The 26,782-nt window shown below is 34.5% G+C and overlaps 1 protein-coding gene across 9 annotated transcripts in view; it reads left to right on the forward strand.

Annotated features, from left to right (window-relative positions):
* The window catches only part of CDC27 (cell division cycle 27), a 59,759-nt gene that overhangs the window by 19,641 nt on the left and 13,336 nt on the right, over positions 1–26,782 (forward strand). For 2 of the 9 annotated variants that reach the window (XM_023521586.1, XM_023521588.1), the window contains exons 2-12: positions 4,063–4,188; positions 8,732–8,829; positions 9,580–9,734; positions 9,840–10,051; positions 11,009–11,123; positions 14,143–14,258; positions 18,452–18,551; positions 19,523–19,730; positions 19,937–20,109; positions 24,906–25,058; positions 26,109–26,317. In XM_023521586.1, coding sequence (XP_023377354.1) covers positions 4,063–4,188; positions 8,732–8,829; positions 9,580–9,734; positions 9,840–10,051; positions 11,009–11,123; positions 14,143–14,258; positions 18,452–18,551; positions 19,523–19,730; positions 19,937–20,109; positions 24,906–25,058; positions 26,109–26,317 — 1,665 coding nt within the window. Of the gene's footprint in view, positions 1–2,320; positions 2,493–4,062; positions 4,189–8,731; positions 8,830–9,579; positions 9,735–9,839; positions 10,052–11,008; positions 11,124–14,124; positions 14,259–18,451; positions 18,552–19,522; positions 19,731–19,936; positions 20,110–24,905; positions 25,059–26,108; positions 26,318–26,782 lie in introns of all 9 variants that reach the window. The other 7 variants (XM_023521582.1, XM_023521584.1, XM_023521583.1 and 4 more) reach the window with 7 other exon arrangements.

The raw sequence follows: 26,782 nt of genomic DNA on the forward strand, positions 1-26,782 counted from the left end.
TCCTCCAGCCCTCTCACCTATGGTGTATTTACTCCAAGCATGGGTTCAAAGTATTTAAAACATTATTAACCTCATCCTGGACAACAAATGTGAAACCAGTTAGTACTATAGGTTAAGATGTAAACAAATGTAGAGAAAATAAAAATTGAGACTAATATTAAAATACTGAAGTTGTATATGTAGATGAAGTGTTCGACAACATAAATGACTGAAAGATGAAACAAATCATACAATATGAAAAATACAGCACCCAAGCAAGTGAAAGCAATCAGCAAAAAAAAAAAAAAAAAGAATGATGAAATGGAATTACTTCAGCCACTTATGTGGCTCAATGCCACATATGTGTATACCCCACATTAATATCAAATGACTATTCAGGTATTATAAATGTAGGAGAATGCCAATAATAATAATTTAATAATAGCACATATAGCTTTTACTATGTATCAGGCACTACTCTAGGTACTTTACATATATTAACCCATTTAATCTTAACAGCAACCCTTGGAGCTAGGTATCACTATGTCCTTATTTTACAGATGAAAACAGAGGATTGGAGAAGTTAACTTGCCCCAAGTCACGTAGCTAATAAGGGCTGGTGCCAGAATCTGCACCCAACAGTTTGGCTCTAGGGTCAGTGCTCTAATCCATGTGCATAATGCCTATAGTTGATGTAAGAACTTTAAAAGGTAATCAAGATGAAACATATATCACATCTTTGAATACTTAAAACATCAGGGTTCATGATAGCACAGCAAGCAAAGTACTTTTAACATCTAAGGAGCTCTCTATGGTATTTGTAGAGTTCATCAAGGCCAAGTAGAGAACAATCACCTCAACAAACTTAAGTCTTGCCCAAATTGGTCCATTTTGGAAAAGGCTGCTTATTTAGATTATAAATCATCCTGAAGAAGAGGTGTCTATCTGGTTTGGAAGCACTGAAGGACTAATTCACCTTCCTATGTGGTGAAAATGGATGTGGAGGATGTAAGTTTAAACCCCTTTTAATTATTTTGGACTTATGTTAAAAGACTTAATTTATAAGGTGACAAGAAACTAGTAGGCCTTTGCAAGACCCAGAAGAAATCACTTTCTAATTCATAGGAATTAGCACCTGTAGTTCAGTGAAATTAGCAATGTTCCCATTGCAGTAGAGCTCCCCATTCATTTTTGTTTGCTTCTGAAGTGCTAAAACTACTGTACCACCCTATTAACACATTTATGCCAGAATTTATCATTCGCTACCTATCATTCTTTGTATATGAATTTGTATATGAATCTTAAGATAGACCAGAGAAGAAGGGTTCTGTTGGATTTTACTTGCACATGTATATGACCCCCACCAAAAAAAACACAAAACTTTATAAGAGTAAAATTTTAAATAACTTTTTTATCCCAAATCTTTGAGTGAACTTTTCAGGAAGATAGGACAATTTTATCTTGTACTTTAGAACAGTGATTCTCAAACTTTAGCGTCCATCAGGATCACCTGAAGGGTTTGTTACACCCCTGACTGCTGTTGCCTACTCCCATAAGTATTGATTTAGTGGGTCTGAGGTGGAGCCCAAGAATTTCCATTTCTTACAGGCTCCCAAGTCATGCTGATGCTGGTACAGGAACCACACTTTGAGAACCACTGGCTTAGAGGATCCCTCAGCCCACCGAGATTATTACATAACCCATTTTTTAGAAACACAGATTTGTGGTTTTCCCTCTTTCTTTTTATCCCCTTTGTGGTCGGTATGGAAGAGAGTAAATTGTGGAGGTAGGAGGTAGCTACATTTTATTAACTAAGACGAAAGTATTTCTTAATATAAAGATAGGGGACAAGTTGATGAAATATTAGCTCTTGCCGTTGGAGAGTGGTTTAATTACCGTAACTGTGACGTAGAAATGATTTCAAATTGGTAATTTATAACCTTGAGTTTCCCTCTCTAGTGAAATTTAACTTCTATCCTCTCGAAGGGTCTATTAGAAAAATATTACATAAAAACAAGATGCTTCACTGGTAGTCAAATTTCTTAAAGGTAGGAGAGAGAAAGAGAGAGAGCATGTGTGTGTGTGTGTGTGTTTACTTTTCTTAAGGATGTACAGAGAATACCATGGTTGTCTTCAGTGTATCTCCTTAGTTCCTTGTAGGAAGATGGTAATCAGGACTTGGGGAACTAACATTTTTATCAGTAAAGTATTTCTCCTTAATTCAAATGTGGATTAATAAATGATTGTTTTAAATTAAATAACAACATGCCTAATTTTTTTGTTGCTAAACTTGTTTATTGCCAGATAAACAGTGATTACCATTCAACCTACTGAATAATAGCCTTTTTTTTATATGTGTTCTTAGTACACTCAGAAGAAGCCTTGTTTTTATTGGCAACCTGTTATTACCGCTCAGGAAAGGCGTATAAAGCGTATCGACTCTTGAAAGGACACAGTTGTACTACACCGCAGTGTAAATACCTGCTTGCAAAATGTTGTGTTGATCTCAGCAAGTAAGTTTTTAAGATCTTTTCTAATTTTGTTCCTACTTACATTGTAGAATTTTGGATAAAATTCTTTCGATGGTTTAAAGTCTGATTGACTCTGTTTCTCCCCTGTTTTTTGGTAGTAGAGATTTGTCTATTTCAGTAACTTTTGGAATGTTTATATATTGCCTACAGCATTATTATTTTTGTTATGAAAAGATTTCATTGTTATGGTAATAAATAATAGAATTTAACTCTGGAGAAACTTAAGTTATAACTAATTCCTATCCAAGTGTTCTTTCCTTTCCTTTGCTTTCTTTGTTAGACTAATTGGAATAAGCCTGAAAACCTATTTACCAGTTCACCTGAGATTAATGCTCCCTTGTATCTAGGCAGTTGTGTAATTATTTGCCTTTCAAGATTATTCTGTTTGGGAACCACTGCTCCTACCCCTTTGAAGCAATGGAGAATACTTCTTTTGCACCTTATAATTATAAAACCAAATCAGCTGTCCCAACTCTGAATCTGGACGTAGTTAGAGGTATCGGTAGTTATGTTCTGTTAAACTCTTTTTCTATGTTATAAGAGATTGAATAATGGTAAAAGTAATAGATAATTGTGGAAGCCTGTATGTGTATTTAGTTCGTAGGTTTACAGTGAAAGGATACAAATAAGTCTCATAAAGTCGCCACAGTTCAATAAATATTTCATTTGTCCAGTGTCTAATTGATGACTTTTAAATTAAAGCTAGCTACAATATCTATAACATTTGTTACTGAATTACTTTTACTCCAAAGATTCTAATGTTAGATTCTGAAAAATCTATTTATCTAATTTACCAGTTTCTTAAGCCAATTCTTAAATTAGATATTCTTATCTCATAAAAATTTATAGTTTTTAAAAAAATTCCACTGACAGTAAAGGAATTTTAGATATTAAATTTTATGTGTAAATGCACTTGAGTGTTTTCTACATGATGATTTGGAAAAAACTTCAAAATACAAACCATTATAAATTTTGATATGCTAAAAATATATACTGAAGTCAGGCAGATTTTTTTCTTTAGGGAACATTTGTAATTTTCTATATCAAGGAAACATAAATGACAAATAAGAGATGAAGTGGTATTCAGGTTTCATTTATAAACCTAAAAATGACTGAGGCCATAAGTATACCATTTTTAATTAAAGTATGTTAATCTTACTTAATTTGCTTGCAAATTTCTATTTCAAGGAATTATAGAACTAAGAAGGGTCACCACATCTGTTAATGAAAAATCATTCACATTTTCCCCCCAGTATAATGGTCTTCCCTTTCTTTCGACATGAGTAATGTGTGTGTTGTTCAGAGGAGACTTGTATATACAGAGACTAAATTTAACTGATTATATTTTTAAAGGCAAGACTGGAATTTTAAGATCGTAAATGCCCAGTGTCCTAAATAATTCTAAGTACAAGTTTATTTGGTATTCTAAAGGTATCATGAAATTTTTACTTTACCTATCTCTCTAGTAAGAGGTTCGTTGGTAATGAAGAATGTCTTTACACTCAGACCTTTTTATATTGACCTTTTTAATCTGTAAATTTGTGTTTTAAAGGCTTGCAGAAGGGGAACAGATCTTATCTGGTGGGGTGTTTAACAAACAAAAAAGCCATGATGATATTGTTACTGAGTTTGGTGATTCAGCCTGCTTTACTCTTTCATTGTTGGGACATGTATATTGGTAAGTAATCATTCGAATAGCCAATACTAGAATGCTTTGTGGTTTTAAAAACCTATGTTGATCTGTGTTTATCAAATAGCACTTGGCTGAGTAGTACAGTCTTCTAGTTCCATGAACTTGTTGAACCTGTGAAATAGTAGAGATACTGGTCCCATTTTTGACCATCTACTTTGTGTTAATGATAATAGCTACAGTAGCACTACCTAACAGTTGAGTGTGCATGTGGGGTTTTTTTTACCTTGGTTGAGGAGACTATCTTCATGTGATCCACTGAGGAAAAGAAGAGAGTGCAATTTTTTCTCTAATATTAAATATCACTGCTACTCCTTAGAAAGAGACTTGAAGCTAGTTCCAGTAATTAGCAGTTCCCATCTAGTGTCTCAGTAATGATTTTGAGCTGTGTCAGAAAGATAATTCCTTCATTGGTAGTGAAAATTTAACAGTGGTTTTGCAAATAATTTTGAAATTTATTCACATTTATTTAAATACAGTCTTTAAAAAGCAAGTGAGAGTGAATTCAGAGTTATCACTATGATAATATTTTTCTCACTGATTTTTATTCTGGCATATTCTTTGAGCTGGGGAGTAGGAGTGGAGATATAATTAGGTAACAGGAATTGTTTGCCCTTGGAAATGTATCATACATCATAAGTTGCATATCATGGGAGAAATGGCTGAGGATTGCTTGTCTAAAGGATTAGGATAGCAGCTATTTTAAGATAAATTGAGGCAGGTTTAATAGTAGTTTTTTAAAAACCTTGAAAATGTCTTTTTGAATAGAATAAATTATTTAGCTAAATTTGGGAGCTCATTTTCAGATGACATCACTCTTAAGAATGGGAGTAAGTAAAGATATAATATCAATCGCTTTATTTATCTTAATAAAAGGACTTAGAGTAATGAATTTAGTGCATGCAAATATGATTCTTGACACTTACTTAAGAAACTTTGAGACCCATCTGCCCTTATGGCTAGATACAGTACTTGGCGCTGGGAAAGTAAAGATAAATAACACAGTCCCTGCCCTCAGAGCTTATAATAGAGTAGAGGTGCTAAGCAGAAAACAAAAGTCGGTAAGTTTTTATCATCACAATGAAAGCATTGCTATAAAATTTTAGCAGTATTTTGTTCAAATGAGGGAATGTTGACTACCTGCCTGCTTAAGAGGAGGAGTAAGATGGTAACTAGGAAAGACTTGATAGATGAAGTTTTATTTCTTCGAATTCTCAATAATAAAACTAGAAACTAGAAAATTAATTAGAAAATGGGCAAAATACTTGAATGGACACTTTACTGTAGAGGATATATGAATAGTAAATAAGCACATGAAAAGATGTACCAAATCATCAGCCATTAATTTAAGGAAAGGCAAATGAAAACCACCATTAGAAACCACTATGTATTCGAATGGCTAAAATAAAAACTATCATCAACAATACCAAGTCTCATGGATGTGGACAATAGACTAGTGGTTACCAGAGGGGAAGTGGGGGAGGTTGATGGGGTAAAGGGGGTCAAATATGTGGTGACAGAAAGAAATCTAACTATAGGAAGTGAACACACAATGTTAATATATATATGCCTTACTATTAAAATGTACAGCTGAACTTATTGGATTTTGCTAACCAATGTCACCATAAAAAAATAAATTAATCAAAAAAAAAAAAAAAAAACAATGCCAAGTCCTGGTGAGGATGCAGAGCCACGGGATTTTTTACACCTTGCTGATGGGAATGTAAAATGATACTCATACATAAATGTTGACAGCAGCTTTATCTGTAAAAGCCCAAAAGTGGAGTCAACCCAAATTCAGTGGGTGAATGGATAAACAAACTACATACAATGGACTACAATTCAGCAATAAAGCAGAACAAACTATTGATAAATATAATAACTTGGATGGATTTTAGGTGCATTATGGCAAGTGCAAAAACCAATCGCAAATGTTTACATACTAAATGATGCCATTTATATAGCATTGATATGAGAAAATTATAGTGATAGAGACAGGTCATTAGTTCTCACAGGTTAGAGTTAGGGTGAGATTGTGGCTATAAAGAGGTAGCTGAAGGAGTTTCTTTGGGATGTTGAAATAGTTCTATATCCTGATTGTGGTGGTTATACAAATCTATACATGTGATACAGTTTTATAAAACTATACAGAAACAAATGAGTGCATGGTAAACTGCTGAAATCCAAATAAAGTCTGTAGTTTGGTTTACAGTATTATACTACTATCAATTTCCCAGTTTTGATAATTGTACTATGGTTATGTCAGATGTTAATAAGGGAAGCTGGGTATAGGGTACTTGGGAACATTACTATTTTTGCAACTTCTATGAGTCTAAAGTTTTTAAAAATAAAATCTAATAAAACAAAGTGTTCAAATTTTAAAAATGCTGTATATGTATTACTAGTTACTTTAAAGCAAGATTATAAAATGTTTTCGAAGTTATAGTTGAATCAAGTCCTGACCATGAAGGAAGGTCTTTTCCCCCTTCTTCAGAGGAGTAAGGATGAATTTTTTTTTTTTTTTAATTCTTCATAAAGACTAAAAGCTTAAATATCTAATGGGAGACAACCCTGCTCCAAAAACTAGCTTTGCGTTTCAACCATCATATGCCTGTCCTGTGACCAAAATTGTACCCAGTAATCTAGATACATAGGTGGTATAGTTTTATAGCTACAGCTTGTTAGGTTATTTTATTATTTTCAGTATTTTGGTGGATACTTTTTTGGTCTTTTTGTCTACAGTAGCACATCAGGCTTCTATGTTTAGGACACAGCTGATTTAAGTCTAGCTTTTAGATTAATCTGTTTCTTCCCAATACCCTCTAAATAATTTTTTACCCCAATTATTTGGGAAACTCCTCTCTGGGCTTTAGTAGAAAGTCCATCTAAAGTTGGAATACTCTAAGCAGATTAATTTTTTAAAAAATCTTTTTCTCTTTTTATCTCTCTATTGAATGAATAATTAGAGATTTATCTCCTAGATTAGATTGCTATAATTCCACCTGGCTTCTTCCCCAGCTAGCTCTTATATTATTTATACATATATCCATATCTATCTCTATGTGTATATATGTGTGTATCTAATCTTAGCAGACACTAATTTTGTTTTAAATTTCTTCTATTTTATGGTCTGTTAATCAGATCATGGCTTATAAAAATTAGCCTTGCCAGCTTATCAAAATTGAAAAGAATTTTCCTTTTGCTAAAGTAAAAAGAAAATAAAATTTAAATAATACTGGAGAAGAGGATTTTCATCACAAAGGATCACCTGATACATTTTCAGAATATTTTTCCTTGAATGGATTGTTCTATCTTTGCCTAAATCAGCTTGTCCACCACTTTTCTGGCCATTAAATAATTCATACACTCTATTCAATGGATCTTTAAAACTTATTAATAAAAGTGTCAGTTTTATGTTACACCATGTAAGCAAAGGCTAAATAAAAGAAACGAGGGGACTATTAACATGAATTAGTTTAGGTGAGAAGCAATTAGAACTCTTGGAAGCTTAGGATAATCCTCAAACATTGAGATTTCACTGTTATTTTCCTTTTCCTGGGCTTATGCCAAAAGTTCTCAAGCATTGATTTGCCACTTTCCACTCCTGTTACTTTGAAAAATATGTCCTTTTTATGTCTCCTCTTCATTTCCTATTCTTGTTACCCTTCAATCCTTGGTAAATGATTACATAATTCTTGTGACAATTATTTTTCCATTAACAGGTTTCACAGAGTTTTAGGTATAGACTTCGATAAAACTTACTTATATTTTCTGAAAGTCTACTGCCTGTTCCTGCTTCCCTTGTTGTCCATGTGTTTATTGGATCAAATTAGCAGGTGTAGGAAGCTAGACATCCGTCAGCTGGTGGTATTTTCTTTTCTTTAGTACATCATTTATTCTAGTTTCTACTCACTCGCAAAATTTGGAAGGCAAACTAATATCCAGTTCCCCAAGGAGGCCTTCTTTATAGTCTCTGAGATTATACTGATAGCACATAAACAGATTATATGTTTTAGCTGATAGTTTCATTTCAGGGTTCTTTTGAAACCTTGGTTAGATGACATCTGGTCCTTCATAAAACCTTAGAGTTTTGTAATTGCCGTATCTTAATTTTTTTCCATTAGACAATGAAGAATTTCAACCTCAGACCAGGTGATTAATATTGTTTACCTGAAAGCTCCAGTGAGTCTTACTAACCCTCAACCCCATCCGCCCTCCCATTTAAAAACTAGGGATGTAACAATGCTTGTCTCAATTTCGAGATTGTTCCAAGAACGTTGTAATATTCAAGAACACAATCATAGCTTATTTTGTCAGCATTCCTTTCGGTTCCTATACTGTTTACTTTCACCTGACTTTTGACATGAACTGCCCTAAGTAATAGAGATTGGAAAATGGTAAGAAGGGGAAATTGGTGGTCTGGAGAAGCCTCAAGAGTGTTCTCAGAACTTTATAAGACTTATCAAACATTTCTTTATAATACATGTTTTGGTTTTTGTAGCTTGTCTAATCTCTTTGTTTGTCTTTACAGCAAGACAGATCGGCTTGCCAAAGGATCAGAATGTTACCAAAAGAGCCTTAGTTTAAATCCTTTCCTCTGGTCCCCCTTTGAATCATTATGTGAAATAGGTAGGTTTGTAGAGGTGGCATGGGGAGGGTTCCCCCATTTCCTCTTCTTTTTTTCTCCCCCTGCTTAATTTTTGAAAAGTGATACAAATTATCCATAAGAAAAATATTTTTCAAAGCTAATGGTTGTTAAAATTGAGATAAAAAATAAAGTGGAATCATGTTTCAGGAATAATGTGGCTTTTCTTGTGTCCTCTAGAATGAGTTGTATTATAAGTATAACACTAGCCAAAACAAAATAGCTTTCTGTATAAGAAATAAATAGAATCCCCAAAGCAGAAACTGTTATATAAATAAGACTTGGAAAATAAGGAGAAAGAGTGTCTCAGTGTACATGCTCTAGGATGCATAAAGGATCATTTTAAAACACTGTCATGTCTGTGTACGTGGAAGTGCTTAAAACTTTACTGTAATACTTACTGGGTTTCAACTCTACCCTCACTTCTTATCTCGAGCAAAGTGAGATCTGGATCTTTGCTTTCTGCTGTAAAACAGAAATCTGCATTTTCCTGTGACTTATTATATTTAAAATCAGTGTCATTGCAGTTTTGTTTATTTCCTAAATTTACAGCTTTATCTTAGGGGTAAAATTCTGCAGTAAATTGATGGATGGGCTTTGGGGAGGTAAATTTGATCATCTGAAACAGACAGGAGAACTTTAAAACTCTGTTAAGGATTTATTTCCACTGATTTATGCATACCTAAAAAAAAATAAAACCCAATTCCCCAAAAACTTTTTTTTTCCCTTCACAGGTGAAAAGCCAGATCCTGACCAAACATTTAAATTAACATCTTTACATAACTTTAGCAACTGTCTGCCTAACTCCTGCACAACAGTAGTATCTAATCATAATTTATCTCACAGACAGCCTGAGACAGTTCTTACGGAAACACCCCAGGACACAATTGTAAGTGTATCATACAGTAGTGTTCAAAATGTCATGTAAACGAAAAAGAATGATCTGAACTAAATAATGTATTGTAAATGACATGGTAGAAATTTTCTGTTTCAGGAATTAAACAGACTGAATTTAGAATCTTCCAATTCAAAGTATTCCTTGAATACAGATTCCTCAGTATCTTATATTGATTCAGCTGTAATTTCACCAGATACTGTCCCTCTTGGAACAGGAACTTCCATATTATCTAAACAGGTTCAAAATAAACCAAAAACTGGTCGAAGCTTATTAGGAGGACCAGCTGCTCTTAGCCCATTAACCCCAAGGTAAGACAAAAGATAGTTTAAAATGTACTGTAATATTAAATGATCTTATAATAATGCATATTATTAGTAATATAAATTAATGTGAATAGCAGCTTCTAAATCCTTATTGAAATAGAGGCATTTAATAAGTCAATACTGGATCTATTCTGTTTTCAGAAAATGAAGTAAAAAAATATAGTACTTGTGATAAAAAAAAATATTAAATATTGGAGAAAATTTAAAACTCTTAAATATGCCTTTTACAGCGAGTGTATACATTAAAAGATATTGTCTTTATGGCTGTGTGTCAGTGAATAGCAATGAACCTCTTGAAATGTTGGAATGCCTATGATATAATCAGAGCTACAGCAGTGGTTGTTAAAGTGCTGGTTTCTAAAACATGGAGGAAGGAATGACACCCATCAATATGAAATATTTTGTCAAAATTATTAGATGTGTATGTATATATAAATGCAGGAACCCAGCCCAGAGGACACATATTCAAACGTATCTAAATAAAAAGTTATATGCTAGAACAGGGCCAGAGATCTACTAAAATAGCATAACCATGAGATTACAACTCAGTGAATCCACAAATGAATCAGTGGTCTCTAGAGACATTTTTTTCTGTAGTAGCATCTAAATCCCATAAATTCCAGGAATTTGAAGTAATTTGATCATTTGGAACTTAGCCTTTATAAAGGCCACTCTTCTTTGTATCAAGTAAATCTCCTGAGATCAGTAGTTACTGCTCAATTTAGTCTTGTTTCATTGTTTTTTTGTTTGTTTTTTTAATTTTAGTTTTGGTGGGTGGAATAGCCTACATTCGCAGCTTATTTTTAATCTGCCCCTTAGATCCTCACTGCCCCCAAGACTGATTTGCCATTCTCTTCCTTTTAGACCTTCTAATTTAAGTATACTGCTGCTTTATATATGCCTTGATGACTTTTTGACACCTTGATTTCAACCTCTTCTCAGTTTTGGGATTTTGCCATTAGAAACCCCAAGTCCTGGAGATGGATCCTATTTACAAAACTACACTAATACATCTTCTGTAATTGACGTGCCACCCACCGGAGCCCCTTCAAAAAAGGTATTTTCTATGTAACATACAGTTTGTGTGTTGATGAATGAAATTCATTTAAAGTTCCAATCTGTTAAAGGAATTTCAGGGAGACTCTAACTTTATATGATCGTTGTTGCCTTAGAGTTATTGATCTGAATGTAAAAGAAGGTTATCATTGTCATAGCCTCCTGGTTATAGTCAGAGACACAAAGCTAGATACTCTTTTGGCCACATAAGATTATAACTCACAAGTATAGTTTATTTCAGTGCAGCATATTCAGATTTTTACTTTTAATTTCCTTTTTTTATAAAATTAAGATTGCTTCTTTGACTATAAATAAGAAATTATATATGCCATTGTTTTTACTTGTCCCTACCACCATTTGTTTTTAATTATACTAACATTAAAATGAGAAAAAGATTGATTCACATAAAGCCAACTATTTCTGATAATAAAATTCTTTTGGTGTATCCTAATAGATGTGTAGTAAATTTATAGTAAATATGTAATAAAGTGAAAAATACTTGACAGTATTCTTAAAAAAAAATATTGTAACAAGTTTTAAGGCTCTTTTTATAATGTTCTTTTATAATGGTCTGTGGCAGTAGAGGCCAGAGTGCCATTTGTTTACAAGGTATCTGTGGCACAGAGCATCTTCTGTGAGAATTAAATTAGGTTATGTGTGTAAAATGCCAGTTGCCATGCTTAATAGATGTTTAAGAAATGGAAGCTAAATAAGTCTTACTAGTCTAGTATGTAGAATGACTAATATAGCCCCCTTACGTTCCTAGAGACATGTTTCATCTTGTTGTTTTTACTCTGTTACTCCGGAACTTCCTTAAAGTCTGTAAAATATGATTTTCTATATTAGCTCCTTAATCAGTGATAATAAGAACTCCAAGAGCGGTAAAAAGGGACCGCAAAGTAGTTAATGTGTAGATTATTTTAAATGTGATTTCTGAAAGTTGGCAACTACCTGCTATTATATTGTTATGGGAATTAAATATAATCGTGGAAGTTATTATAGTTATGAGGAGGCATAATAGCATGGTAGGGGAAATAAGCCAAAACCAGGCAAACCATCTCAATCAAGGACAAGTTAGGCAATGAAGAGGTATATGTTTTCATTGCCCAGGTAATCAAAGCCACTACTGTCTCATCCTCTGCTGCCTGTGTTCTCTTCTCAACCTGTTAGAAGACATTCTTGGAAAAGCTGGACTTTTAGGTCTGCATGCAGTATCAATCCAAAATAGCAAACCGAGTAGTGAGTGCAGTACATAGTTAGTTCTTTGTTAAATGAGGAAGGGCCAATATTGACTTTAAGTTTTGTCCCTTGGGTGAATGTAGAAGGAAGAGGAGGAAGGAGTATAAAGTTTTATTTTGAAGTGGTGGTAGATTAGGTGAAAATATTTAGCGGATAGTTAATCATAGAGGAAAGAATATGGCCTAGTGATAGAAATAACAATTAAAGCTGTTAAAATGGCCAGCTCTCCTAGGGAAAGAGAGAGTAGTTAAGGAGTACAATTAGTGGAAGAAAGAGATGTTAGCAAATGAAATGGTGAAACAAATAATAAAGGTACTATACTATTCTGGAAGTTATACATAAGTTTCAAAAGGAGGAGATGGTCAGTGATGGTGAGTGTAGGAAAAGCTAAAATAAGGCTTTCATATCTAATGAGAAAATGATTATTAGTGATTATTTGTAATGTACAGTTTAAGAATTATGTATAGTGACTATGAAAGTAGTAGTTAAGTTTTGAAGAAAATTATCTGGTAGTAAAAAAAATTTTAAATATCTACTAATACAATAGTCATAGATCACTTTATAGTGAAGATAAGTGAGAAAATGAATAGAAATAAGGTGATAAATTAGAGAAGACAGAAAGGGACAAGCAAAGTTTTCTTTCCCCCTCAAAGGGAGGAGAGACTGGTTAATGAGAGATAGAATACAGTGGAAAGAAATTTTAATTCTAAGAGTAATATCCTTAGAATTTGGAAAATAATTGGATAATTTCTTTTTTTTTATATACTCCTCTGCTATAGATTTTCCCCGCTATCTGAAAGTGGAGTATTCATGAAACCTCTGTAAGCCAAACTGGCTTAAAGCAAGAAACAGTCACCATTAATTTATATGGAAAAAATTTGAGCATTTCCAGACCCCAAATTCGGCATATGCACAATGTCTTTACTCGGTTCACCAGGATTGAAACACTTAATTACATTCAAGTTTTTCACTAAGCATGATATCTTAACGAGCTCTCTTAGGCTCTTCTGATACTTTAGGACACATCTTGTAACAGATGCACAAAATTAATCGAGATTAAAACACAGATGCTCATGGACACATTTCAAAGCCATGGTAGCTGATGCTGAAATGCTGAGTGTAGTTCCCAGGGAGGGAGCCTCTCGATGCTGCTGTCGTGCTGGGGGCACACGATGCCTCTGTACCAGCTCACTGCGAAAGAGACACTGAACACTATTTGCTTTCCACCTTTTTTCATAAAAGGGAAAATCCTCTTCAGGTTTCTTTTGGTTAGCAAAAACAGGTACTAATGTAGGTATTTCGTTAAAGCAAAGTAGTGTAACACGAACTTTCAAAAAGTGAGGGATACCTGTATAGAACTGTTTTTACTAAGGGCCAAAGAAGGAATATGAAATATTATATTATTATTTTTTATGTATACTAAGTTAAATCATAAATCTTGAGAATATAACTGTCTTAAAATTCTTCAGCACTTAGCCCCAGCTGGAAAAGATATGTAATAAATGGCTTTCAGGAAATTTGAGCCTTTTTTTAGAAACTAAAGTAAAAGATGAAAGGGTAAGATAAAGATAAAAATACTAAAGTTAAAATGTGGAAGTATTCTGATGTTCATTCTAATATAACATTGATAATGACATTAATAGTCCATGTTTTCAGATGACAGTGTATGTTATGAAATCTTGCACGCATTGGGGAAAATGAAGATGGAAGCAGCACAGTGTCTTTTATCATTTATAACACAATTTATAATTCATAAACCTTAGACTTTTTGTGTTTTGCAGTCCGTTGCCAGAATCGGCCAAACTGGAACGAAGTCTGTCTTCTCACAGAGTGGAAATAGTCGAGAGGTGACTCCAGTTCTCGTTGCACAAACACAAAGTTCTGGCCCACAAACAAGGTATTTGTTATGGTATTTGATATTGTTCAGTTTTTCTTGCCTTAACATGGTTATATTTCAATTTAGGCAAGTTTTGAGTCTCCTAAGAATTCTGGAGTGACTATTATAAATTTTGAGTTTGTCAAATTTGAGATTTCTAACTTACTGAAAAGATTAGTGTAATTTTTAGTTGAGTATTATAATGCAAATCAAGACAAGAATTAGCTAAAATATTTTTTAGTTTACTCTGTCTCATGAATTTGTTTAAACTGGGTATTTTGAACACTCCTCCAAAATAATTTTCTTATTTACACGACCTTCTCCATTGGTCAAGTACAGATAGGTTTTATTCTCCCCTTCCCATATTATACATTTTTATAAACAGATGATAAAATTAATCTAGTAACTCTTCAAATAACAAATCCATTTCCATACAGAAATGGTGTTAAATAAGATTTATTTTCCTGTTCAAGGACTCAAAACTAAATAATAGCTAATATTTTAAAAGGAAGATACAACTCTGTCTCCTAATATAGTGAACATGTACCATAAGTCTTAAAGCAGCCACACATGTGCATATACCTTGACTATATAAAAGGCCTCAATATTTCTAAAATGTGAAGATGATGAGTATCTTCATGAGTGCCAGCTTGAAGATAGGTGACAGTAATTTCCCGGGGCTCCGTTATGAGGAGCCTGAGGCCTCCTATAGAGCAATGTGATATGGGCCGAATATATGCTAATCCTAAAGAATATTTAAACAATTTATTGAATCATACATTTCACTTAAAACTAAACAAGTAATATATATATAAATATTATAATGAGCATCAACTAGTAATAATTTTGTGTTGTTTGTCTTACTGATTCCATTGTCTCTCCTTTATTGCCTATGTTAATTTCCTACAGCTACCGTAACAAAGCATTACAAATTAAAGCCAGAGAAATTTATTTACTCACAGTTCTAGACACTATAATCCAAAATTAAGGTTTTGACAGGGCCATACAACCTCTGAAGCCTCTAGAGGGGGATCTTTCCTTTCTCTTTTACCTTCTGGTAGCCCTAGGCATTCCTTAGTTTGTGGTAGCATAATTTAGTATCAGCCTCTGTCTCCACGTGGCCATCTTCCCTGTGTGTCTCTGTGTTCAGATTTACCTCTTCTTTTAAGGACATCATACTACTGAATTAGGGACCACCCCAGTGACCTCATCTTAACTTGATTATAGCTGCAAAGACCCTATTTCCAAATAAGATCACATTCACAGGTCCTGGGGGTGAGACGTTCAACATATCTTTTTGGAGATACAATTCAACCTATAACATTGCTTTATTAAATAGCTACTCTTTATTTTGTCATCCTGAAACTGTCTGAGGGTCCACCATGAGTCACTTCATTAGCATAAACTCAGGTGTGGTCCCAGGGCCCACCATTAATAATAAATACATTCCTATCTCTTGGGAAACTGAGGATTTAGAAGCTTCCTCCTGAGAACCTGGGACAGAGACAAGGTAAATCCTTTATTATACAACACTCAAATACCTACACTGGTCAGTTTGAACTGAAGACTCTAGGGAAGCCTCCTGCGGATCTTTGGAGCTCCTCTCTTTGTAGCTCTTTCCTTTCGGGTACCCTGACCTGCAAATTCTAGCTGCCTTGGCTTCTCTGAATTCTCAGCACATGGAGACCACTGAGCTCTGTGTTCTTCCCTGTGCTGCATCCTCAGAACTCTTCAGGCATGTGCTACCCGCTATCCAGTGTCTGAAAAACATTGTTTCATATCTTTTGTTCAGTATTACCGTTTAAGATGGGAAAATAAATCTGGTCCATATTACTTCTCATAATTGGCAGAAGTCTGCTATTTAAAAAATTGTGGGTTTTTTGTTTGTTCGTTTTGGGGTTTTTTGGGAGATGGTTAGAATAACATAGTACTCTCAGCTAAATCACCCAAGAAAGTTTGTGTCATCATTTTCTACACATATGCTATTCTCTAAAAATCATTTCTATAATCTTTCCAGGGCATTTTTTATAACTATTAGGACATTCCATATTTTATTACAAAGCCATAAAATGATGCTATTTACAAAAACTTTGTTTAAAAAATGTTTAATATAACCAACACACAATCACATTAGTAAGTGGGAGAGCCTGATTACAAATCTGAACAGTCTGATTCTGGTGCACACACATTTCATTGTCAAATTCCTAGTTAAACAGAGGCAATCTATAAAAATACACACACACATTTTATATGACATAACCAATGTTTCGAACTCGGTATCCTGCTTCATTTTTCTGGTGCCTTTCAGACGTAGAGCATTTTTTTTTCCTTTTTGTCAAATTGCCCTTTGAAACTAACAGAACCTAGTGAAAATTATAAAATAGAAAGAGCTTGTCTTCTTTAACCCCCAAACTCCAGAACTCTCTTAATTATTTTCACTTCTATCCCAAGATTGATGTTGCCTTCAGGCTTCTGTCTGTTTAAAGCAATCTCAGCATCTTTTCAGGCTTGTTCTACATATAAACTGATCCATGCTATGAAGTTATTCCCTCCCACTTCTCAGACAGAACTTTTTTCTATAATTAGATAATCTTATTGACAAAATATAATTCACATTTGTTGTATTAATGACACATAACTGTTCCTACTAAATAAAGGAAAATGAATTCGTTCCTGGAAAAGGTAAAACTATGGAGACAGTATAATAAAATCAATGGGTGCCAGAGGTTGGAGGGAGAAGGTGAATAGGCAGAGCACAGAGGATTGTTAGGGCAGTGAAAATATTCTGTATGATACCATAATGATGGGTACATGTCATTATGCATTTGTCCAAACCCATAGAATGCACAAAAACAAGAATGAACTCTAATGTGAACTGTGGACTTTGGATGATTATGAAGTGTCAGAGCAGGATCATCAGCTGTGACAATTGTCCTGCTCTGGTGGGGGATGTTGATGATGGGGGAGGCTGTGCGTGTGGGAGGGCAGAGAGTACATGGGAAATCTCTACCTTCCCCTCAATTTTGTTGTAAATCTTAAGCTGTTCTTTAAAATAGCCTTAATTTGAAAATTTATCATTAAAAAAATTAATTGTTCAACCCAAATGACCTCACTTGCTAAAATCCCTGTGTTGTGATTCTGCCTTTTGAAAGGATTAAGGACAGCCTGGGTATTTCTTTATGCACTGGTCAGCATCTCTTTTCAGTAACCTCTTTGACCCAAACTCAGGTAACTTTTAGGATTTCCTATAAACTGTATAAACTGTAAATACTTTACTCCATAGACTCTCCTAGTCTCAAGTAGATAATTTTAGGTTTTAAGTTTACTTGCTTTCTAAGAGTGGAATTCTTGTATCTTGAGGAGTTGCCTTTAAAGTAAAAAATGTATCCAAGTGATTGTTAGATTCCTTTTGCTCTATAAACCTTGATGTGTCTATTTGAATGTACAGGGAAATAAATTCTCAAGTATCAGTTGTTCTGGTGGAATTTGTTGGCAAGTATCCCTGCATGGAGACAGTCTGTCCAACTGTCTTTTCCTTTTTTCTAATTTGCTATAGTTGCAAATGAGGGCTAGAGAAAATTGGTTTATAGATGCGTTTACCATTTATTGATCTAGAATTTTTATGTCGATTGTTTTAAGTTCAAATTAGCAATTTCAAATAGAGGGAAGATCTATAATAATCTTCATTATTTTATGGTAACACGAATAGTTTTTAAATCTGCGTTTTCATAGACGGACGAGCAAAGGACTAACCAAACTCATCAACTTTAGAGTGCAAACATGTTGAATGCATATTTTTCAAACTACCCGAATTGAAGCGATAGTTAATAAATGGAGTTTTTTAAAAAGTCTACTTTTTCACTTATTTGAGGAATCTAAGGAACAAAAAGAACTAATCGAAAACAGGCTCACAAATATACAGGACAATCTGGTGACGGCCAAAGGGGCAGGGAGTTGGAGGGCTCGGAGAAAGGGATGAAAGGCTAAAGAAGTACAAATTCGTAGTTGATAGATAGTCATGGGGATGAGGAGTATGGCATAGGGAATGCAATCAGCAGTATTGTAATGGCTAGGTGGAGAGCCAGATGGGCCATAGAGTAATCAGAAGGATTGTTTCATAAAACTATATAAATGTCTAACCAATGTACTGTATACTTGAAAGTAATAATAAAATAAAATGCTAAAAAAAAGTCTACTTTTATAATTTTTTTTAGTACAACACCTCAGGTATTGAGCCCTACTATCACATCTCCCCCAAATGCACTGCCTCGAAGAAGTTCACGACTTTTTACTAGTGACAGTTCTACAACCAAGGTAATTTAAAGATTTCTGCATGTCACATTTACCTAATGCATCCCCCTCTAAAATTTCTGGTCATTGATGATGCAATCTCTAAATAGATTAGGTGACTGTTTAAATTTTTTTTAATTTGGAGGGTCATCTATAACGTTTGTAAATTTTCTCAGTCCTTTAATAAATAATATTGTTGAAATGACAAAATTATGGTGGAATGCAGATCAGTGATTAGGAGTTTCAGAGTCGGGGGAGGTGTGACTATGAAAGCACAGCACAAGGGAATTTCTTTGTGTTCTGGTAAAACAGTCCTGTATCTTTATTGTGGCAGTTGATTACACTGCGCTCCATGATAAAATTCATAGAACTGTGCACACCAAAAAATAAAGGTGCGTTTAAAAACTGATGAAATCCAAATAAGATCTGTAGTTTGGTTGATAATATTGTACCAATTCCAATTTCCTGGATTTGATGATACACTATGGTTATATCAGATATTATCATTGGTGAAAATTAGGGGAAGAGTAAATGGAAATTTTCTGTGTTCTTTGCACATTTCTTTGCACAATTGGAGTGCCTCGTTATACCTCTGGTAAATTTTCTTGGTCCATTGACAAATATTATAGACAGTTTTTAACTCTGACATATACAGATTAACAGTTTTATGCCATCAAATATGATGCTCTGAGACAAGTAGTATTGCATCTGCTTATATTCTTATTTTTAAATAATAAATGAAAGCGGTATAATTTCAGGAAAGAGCAATATTTAATGCTAATTTACCTTAAATGTTCTATTAATATGATTTATTTTCAGAATTATTTCATTTGAAATTAATGACTTTAAAGACTTGTCTTTATAAAATTTCTTCTGAGAAAAATATACATTGGTAAAGACTGTGCATTTATTTATATCTGATATCTGAGAAACGGTTGGGGGAATGTCTAAAATCCATGAGTGTAACCCGTGCGGGACTTTCCTGCTTTTTATAGGAGAATAGCAAAAAATTAAAAATGAAGTTTCCACCTAAAATCCCAAACAGAAAAACAAAAAGTAAAACTAATAAAGGAGGAATAACTCAACCTAACATAAATGATAGCCTGGAAATTACAAAATTGGACTCTTCCATCATTTCAGAAGGAAAAATCTCCACAATCACACCTCAGATCCAGGCATTTAATCTACAGAAAGCAGCAGCAGGTCTGTTTTAAATGTTTAATATCTTCTTTATATTTTATTTTATTCGCTTATTTTAAATAAATTTCTTTATGTTCATTAAAGTGCCTTTCAGTTTTTCTAGATAGATGTTGGAATTTTTAATGAATTATTTTATAATTAGCCTTCCTAGAATACCAAACTGTTTTATTGTGTTTTTCTCCTTTGTTTACTACATTTTTTTCTCCTAGAAGGTTTGATGAGCCTTCTTCGTGAAATGGGGAAAGGTTACTTAGCTTTGTGTTCATACAACTGCAAAGAAGCTATAAATATCTTGAGCCACCTACCTTCTCATCACTACAATACTGGTTGGGTGCTGTGCCAAATTGGAAGGGCCTATTTTGAACTTTCAGAGTACATGCAAGTAAGTGTAGAAAACAGTTATGTATGCCTTTCTACAGATAATTTAAATTTAATTAAAATGTCTGTGCTTGAGAAAGATAGGTCTAAAAGGTCAATATTTATTATATATAATGTCTTTGTATTTATTTTCTTGGTATTTATAATTTATAAATAGTTCTTTCTTGTGTTAAGAGGCGAGCAATTTAAATTCTTTGAGGGTTACTTGAGATATATTTATAGAGAATCCAAGTTATCCATACATTCTTATGTGGAACATTTGTACTCTACTTAGTTGGATCTGAAGATATCTATTTACCATGTAATAGATATTGACAGAATTCTTTCTGCTATATTCAGAGTTCCTACAGGGTGAAATTTGCCATTTAATACACTTTATAAATTCGAGGGATGCTATGATGAAAATTGTATGTAGTTGAGAACACGGTGTCCTTATCATAAGGCTTTTATCCTTTTAATTTTAATGACATTAGTTGCTTAAGTTATTATTTATACCAGAAGAGGAGAAGATGATTAACCTAAAGCCAAAGAAAATTTTGATTTTCAGCTTAAATTTCCTCCCCAGTTCTCCTTCCAAAGCATTTTCTCCTCTCACCCTCTAAACTTAAGAAAAAAGAAAAAAACCACCCTGCACATTAATAAAATGTCTCTAATATAAACAAATAAGGTTACTTTTTTGGCCTATTTACTTTCAGTTCATTTATTCAGTATATATGATGTCCTAGCGAAAGTCTTTTCTAGGCTTCAATACAGATAGATCGTTTCTCTAGAACTAGAGTTACATTCTAGTTCTGGTAAAAGTCAGATTGTAAGCCAATAAATGTATAAAGACAGATAGCAATAAGTTATAGGAAGAAAAAAGTGAATCATGGTAAGAAAATTAGGGGACAGTGAAATATGGTGCTATTTTTTAAAAAGCTCGGAAAAAGAAGGCTACTCCTTCCTTTATGAACCATGCAAAGATCTAGGGGTAAAGTGTTCTTGTAGGTAGAGAATAAATGCAGAAGATACTTGTTCTTGTAATTTTGTATAGTAAAGAAAAAAAGAGTTGTAGACGGAAAGCCTTGTTCATTGCTAGAATATCCAGGTTTCGATCACAGTCCTTTACTGATACACAGGTAAAAGTTGTGTTTGGCGAGGTCAGTGAGAAAAAAATGGCGTAGATGATAGAGACTTTGTTCATCCCTTTTGCAATCAAGACAAAGTTGCGACAAACACAGAGCAAACGTCAAGTAAAGTTGCCTAGGATCTAGATGAACAAAGGCGCTACAGCTAGGAGGAGAAATAATTAACCTGCAATGTAGAAGGTAGGAGGGGGTGAAGGTGCGAGGCTGCCTGGTCCTGAGCGGCTGAGTGGGACAGAGGCTGCAGCAGCTGCAGATGCCTCTTAAAGAGGCCATTTCTGCAAGCGGACTTCGGCAGTGACGGACCTGCTTACTCTGAGCACCAGCGCTGAGTGGGCTACATGGGGGGCACCAGGGACCTACAGGGGGACACTGAGTTGTTGGAGTGAGGGCCGGAGGCAAGGCTCTCTCCTGGGAAGTGCTAGTGCTATTCATTGTTTCTCTGTTGAACCTTCCCCTGCTCCCAGTGTGTGGACACAGCGTGGGTATAGCTGAGAAGTCATCAAACTGGATGACAAGAGGTCACTCCGCCCAGTTTAAACTCCGCTTCCCCCAACTCACGCTGCCCTCCCTGCCCCCAAGCCACATCCATTTCTGTCCTTAGAGAGTCTGGAGAGTCCGGTGCTCCTTGCTGAGCAGCACCAAAACTCACATTGGTGGCAGCTGGCCTCGGTTTCTGGTGTGGTTTCTTGAAGCAACTATAAACACAGCATCTGTGGATTGCTTGCCGAATCATAACAGATGGGCCCTGGAGGGGCACAGGCTGGGGCTAAACTTAGCTTGCAGCTGAACCCCTCACAGGACTGTGCCACTGGACACCTACTACACAAAGCCACACTAATAAGACTGGAAGACTTAGGAGCTTTGCTTGGTACATAGAAACAAACACAGAAAGGCAGCCAAAATGGGAAGACAAAGAAGCAGAAACCATATGAGAGAATAGAACAGAGATCCAGAAATAATGGAGTCAAGCAATCTAACAGGTGCAGAGTTCAGAACACTGGTTATAAAGATGCTCTATGAACTTAGGGAAGGGTAGATGAATTCAGTGAGAACTTTAACAAAGAGATAAAAATGGAAATGGAAATTATAAAAGGGAACCAGTCAGAATTGAAGAACTCATTATCTGAGATGAAGAGTATATTGGAATAAACAGAATGGATAAGGAAGAGGATCAAACCACTGATATAGAAGATGGGGAAGCCAAGGATGCTCAATCAGAATGGCAAGAAAAAAGAATCCAAGACTATAATAATAATTTAAGGAGCCTATAGGATGCAACTAAATGTAAAATACCCATGTCATAGGGGCACCTGAAGGAAAATAAGAAGTTGAAGAGCTATTTGAAGAAATAATGATGGAAAACTTCCCTAACCTGGTGAAGGAAATAGGCATACAACACAAACCCAGGAAACTCAGAGAGTCCCAAAAAAGATGAACCCAAAAAGGCCCACACCAAGACACATCATAATTGAAATGCCAAAAGTTAAATACAAAGAGAATCTTAAAAGCAAGAGAAAAGCAGTTAGTTACCTATAAGGAAGCACCCATAAGACTAGCAGCTGATTTCTCTAAAGAAACCATGCAGGACAGAAGGGCTTAGCACAAAATATTCAATGTGATGAAAACCCAGGATCTACAACCAAGAAGACTTTATCCAGCAAAGCTATCATTTAGAGTCAAAGGACAATTAAAGAACATCCCAGACAAAAATAAGCTAAAGGAATTTATCACCACCAAGTCAGTGTTGGAAATGTTGGAAGGACTTCTTTAAGAAGAAAAAAAACATGTATCAAAAACAAGAATAAAGAATAGTAATAACTACATTCCTATCAATAAGTACCTTACTTAGAAAAGAATTAAGTGCTCCAACCAAAAGGTAGAGTGGCTGAAAGGATAAGAAAACAAGACCCCTACATATGCTGCCTACAAGAGACTCATTTCAGATTAAAAGACACACTCAGACTAAAAAGAAGGAGATGGAAAACGATATTGCCTTGATGGACCTAGAGGGTACTGCACTAAATGAAATAAGTGGGATAGAGACAAATATCACATGATTTCATGTATATGTGGAATCTAAAGAACAAAATAACAACAAAAATGGAAATAAACTCATAGATACAGAGAATATTTTGAGAGCTACTAGATGGGAAGGGGGTTAGAAGGCAGCAGAAAAGGGCAAAGGGATTAAGAAGTACAAATGGATAGTTACAAAATAGACATGGAGATATAAAGTGCAGCATAAGGAAAATAGTCAATAATACTGTAATATGTAAGGGGGAGGAGGGGTACTAGATTTAGTGGGGTGATCACTTTGTAAGTTATATAGATCTCTAATCACTGTGCTGTACAACTGAAACTAATATATTATTGTATACCAACTATAACTGAAAAAAAAAGCCCATTGAATTGTACAATGTAAATACGAGCAACTAATTGTCTATTATATTTCAATAAAGCCAGAAAAAAAAAGAATAAAAAAAAGTTGTGTTTGACAAGCCCTTTTTAAAATTATTTCCAACCTGTTGTTTCACAGGCACTATAAAACACGTGAATTTTGTTGTTTCTCCTAATTATAGAGCAGATATTTAACTAAAGAAAGCCTTTATTTCAACTTAATTTTACGAAGGTTTTTTTCCTTCTTGTCTATGCCACAGTCGTTTCAGAGAAAGCAATAGATTCTGAAAAATTGAAACCAAAAAGCTTCCAAAACCTGTATTTGGCTAATGGTAACCAATGCCTATTTGAAAAATGCCTATTTGAAAAACTTATCTGTATAACTTTTAAGAGATTTCAGGGAAGTTACGAATCATTAAGCTATCCTAGATAGTATATGGTTTCTTAGAATTAAGTTTCTAGTTATATAAATAGTATTTCCTTTTTTTCTGTCATCTTCATTTCATTAAGAGCAGACTAGAGTATTCCTTAATTCTGAACTTGACGTTCAGAATTTTGAACTTATTGAGTTGATAAGCTAGGGAACTAATTCATTTTTTATAACCCAAAGTCTCAGACTTCAGGGGGAGAAAAGCACAGATCTGAGGGCTGTGAGTGTGGTGAGGAAATAATTTGGTCTGATAAAAGAGGAGGGGCCATAAATCAAGAGAGTGCTGCGAAGGAAGAAGGAATTACTAGGTAGGGGCCACAGTGCCTGGCCAGGTGCTTAGCGAGCCACAGGATTGGTGGTCAACTGAACCTGTTTTTCCCCTAAAGTTTTCAACACAACTTCTTAATAAAAGTCAGTACAAAAATAGGTTTTGTGTTACAGAAGACATTCTTCTCTCACCTTTCTTGAGAGAGTTAGTCTGTAAAACCATCGTTAAAATTTGGAAATGTGTTTTTTGAGAGTAAGGTGATTGACCTTTTTAAATAACTTTGAAAAGATCTTTTATTTTTTTTTTCTTTTCGGTGGAAACTTAAATTTTCTTTTCAGAATTCATGTTTCTACTATGACTTGTGTATAAAAACTAGGTTAAGTGTAGATTTGATAGCATCAGTATTTGACCTACCATGGAAGGTTGCTCGATTTGCCTCAGTTTTGTGACTACTCATTCACATAAACACCATAAAACAAGGCAGCATTTAGGTCCTATGAGAAGAGTGCCCAGTACTGTCCCTGTATATATGTGAATTGTATCAACTTGTTTTCCTCTTACGAGTTTTTGTATTTCAGGCTGAAAGAATATTCTCAGAGGTTAGAAGAATTGAGAATTACAGAGTTGAAGGCATGGAGATCTACTCTACAACACTTTGGCATCTTCAAAAGGACGTTGCTCTTTCAGTTCTTTCAAAAGACTTAACAGATATGGATAAAAATTCACCAGAAGTATGTAACTGAAACAGTTTGCTTATATAGCTATCTTTTGATCATCATTACCAAATGGAGATGAACCAAATAATTCAAACACCATTTAGCATCACCCACACCCTTCTCCAGAGGCAGGACTCGGAGAAGAAAGAGCCCTAAAATAGATGGTTCACATTCACAAACAGAAAATTCACAGAGCAGATGTTTCATTCAAGATTAATCAAGATATGACTGTGTTAAAATTGCTGTTATCACCAAGAGTTCATTAAGCAAAAATTACATAGATTGAAAAGTGCTAATTTTACATTGAAATAGTAATTTTAATTGTCATTTTAAGACATAGGCACAATTCATTTACATGCTGCAGTCCTGTAAGAAATGTATTTCAGTGCATCTCAAGAATATTTAATGGTACTTTTGTAACATATTTAAGCTTAGAATTTAAAACAGTCAATTCTTATTCTTCATAGTTATGTTCTGTAGTTTCTATGAACACAGAATTAGCAAATACTGAACCATTGCTCCTAGAGGAAACACACACACCCTTACCTCACACAGATTATAATCTTAAACCCTAAAAAACATTTTACAGGAGAGAAAATGAGGTTCAGAGTGGTAAGGTGGCTTGCCTGAGGCCACCCTGCAAACAGTTACCAGAGTTGAGATTCAAACTGTCCATGTGGCCCCAGAACCTGAGCTTCTTGCATGCCACTGCACTGCCCCCTACAGTTTACTTTCTGGTCACCTGACCTGCTGAAACAAGGACGCAGAGAGTTACCTTTTTGACAACTCAACTGAGAATGCGCCTATGAGGCAACTCATATTTTGCGTCTACCAATGACCACTAAAGCACTGCAAGTAACGATGTGGGTTTTACAAATTTTAGCAAGTAAACAATTTTGCAAATATGGAATCTGTGAATAATGGTTGACTATATCTATTAAAACTCTTTAAGTTTTTGTCTTTCCATTCTGAGATCTGAATCTTGATTTTAGCCATACATTTGGTTTTATTAGAAAAAAATAAAATAATAATTGTGTGTTTGGTTTTTGTTTCCATTTTTTTAAGGCCTGGTGTGCTGCAGGGAACTGTTTCAGTTTGCAACGGGAACATGATATTGCAATTAAATTCTTCCAGAGAGCTATCCAGGTTGATCCAAATTATGCTTATGCCTATACTCTATTAGGGCACGAGTTTGTATTAACTGAAGAATTAGACAAAGCTTTAGCTTGTTTTCGAAATGCTATCAGAGTCAATCCTAGACATTATAATGCATGGTAAGTGCTCATGAAGTGTAAAGACAGTATCTTATTATTGGGGCTGATACTCAGTAATTTTTTTGTTAGATATTGCGTTGTCATGAATTTGATTATTAATAGTTAAGAGTGGTACGTACTGGTTGATAACTTCTGACCAAAGTGTTTTTATGTGAAATTTATACTTTTAACAAACTTAAATGAACTGATGATTATAGAATACCAGATCCTTATACTCAATGTCAACCTTTTCTCCTACTATACTTTTGCAAATAATTGGTTTTGTTACTTTGAGTTGTTACTTTTTCTTAGAACACTAAAATGGTGATTAGGATAGAAGGTAGTTGAGAAAGGGGAGAGGAATAGTATACTTCACCTATAGGGTAATAGAAAATAAACAGTGAAAACTAGTCACTAATTGTTGCTCCTTGGCAGTATTCTTCTAGTTTATTAAGTACTAGTTCTAGTTATTTAAGTTTATTAAGA

The sequence above is a fragment of the Pteropus vampyrus genome, unplaced genomic scaffold, assembly GCF_000151845.1.
Source record: "Pteropus vampyrus isolate Shadow unplaced genomic scaffold, Pvam_2.0 Scaffold306, whole genome shotgun sequence".
In the NCBI taxonomy this organism is placed as follows: Eukaryota; Metazoa; Chordata; class Mammalia; order Chiroptera; family Pteropodidae; genus Pteropus; species Pteropus vampyrus.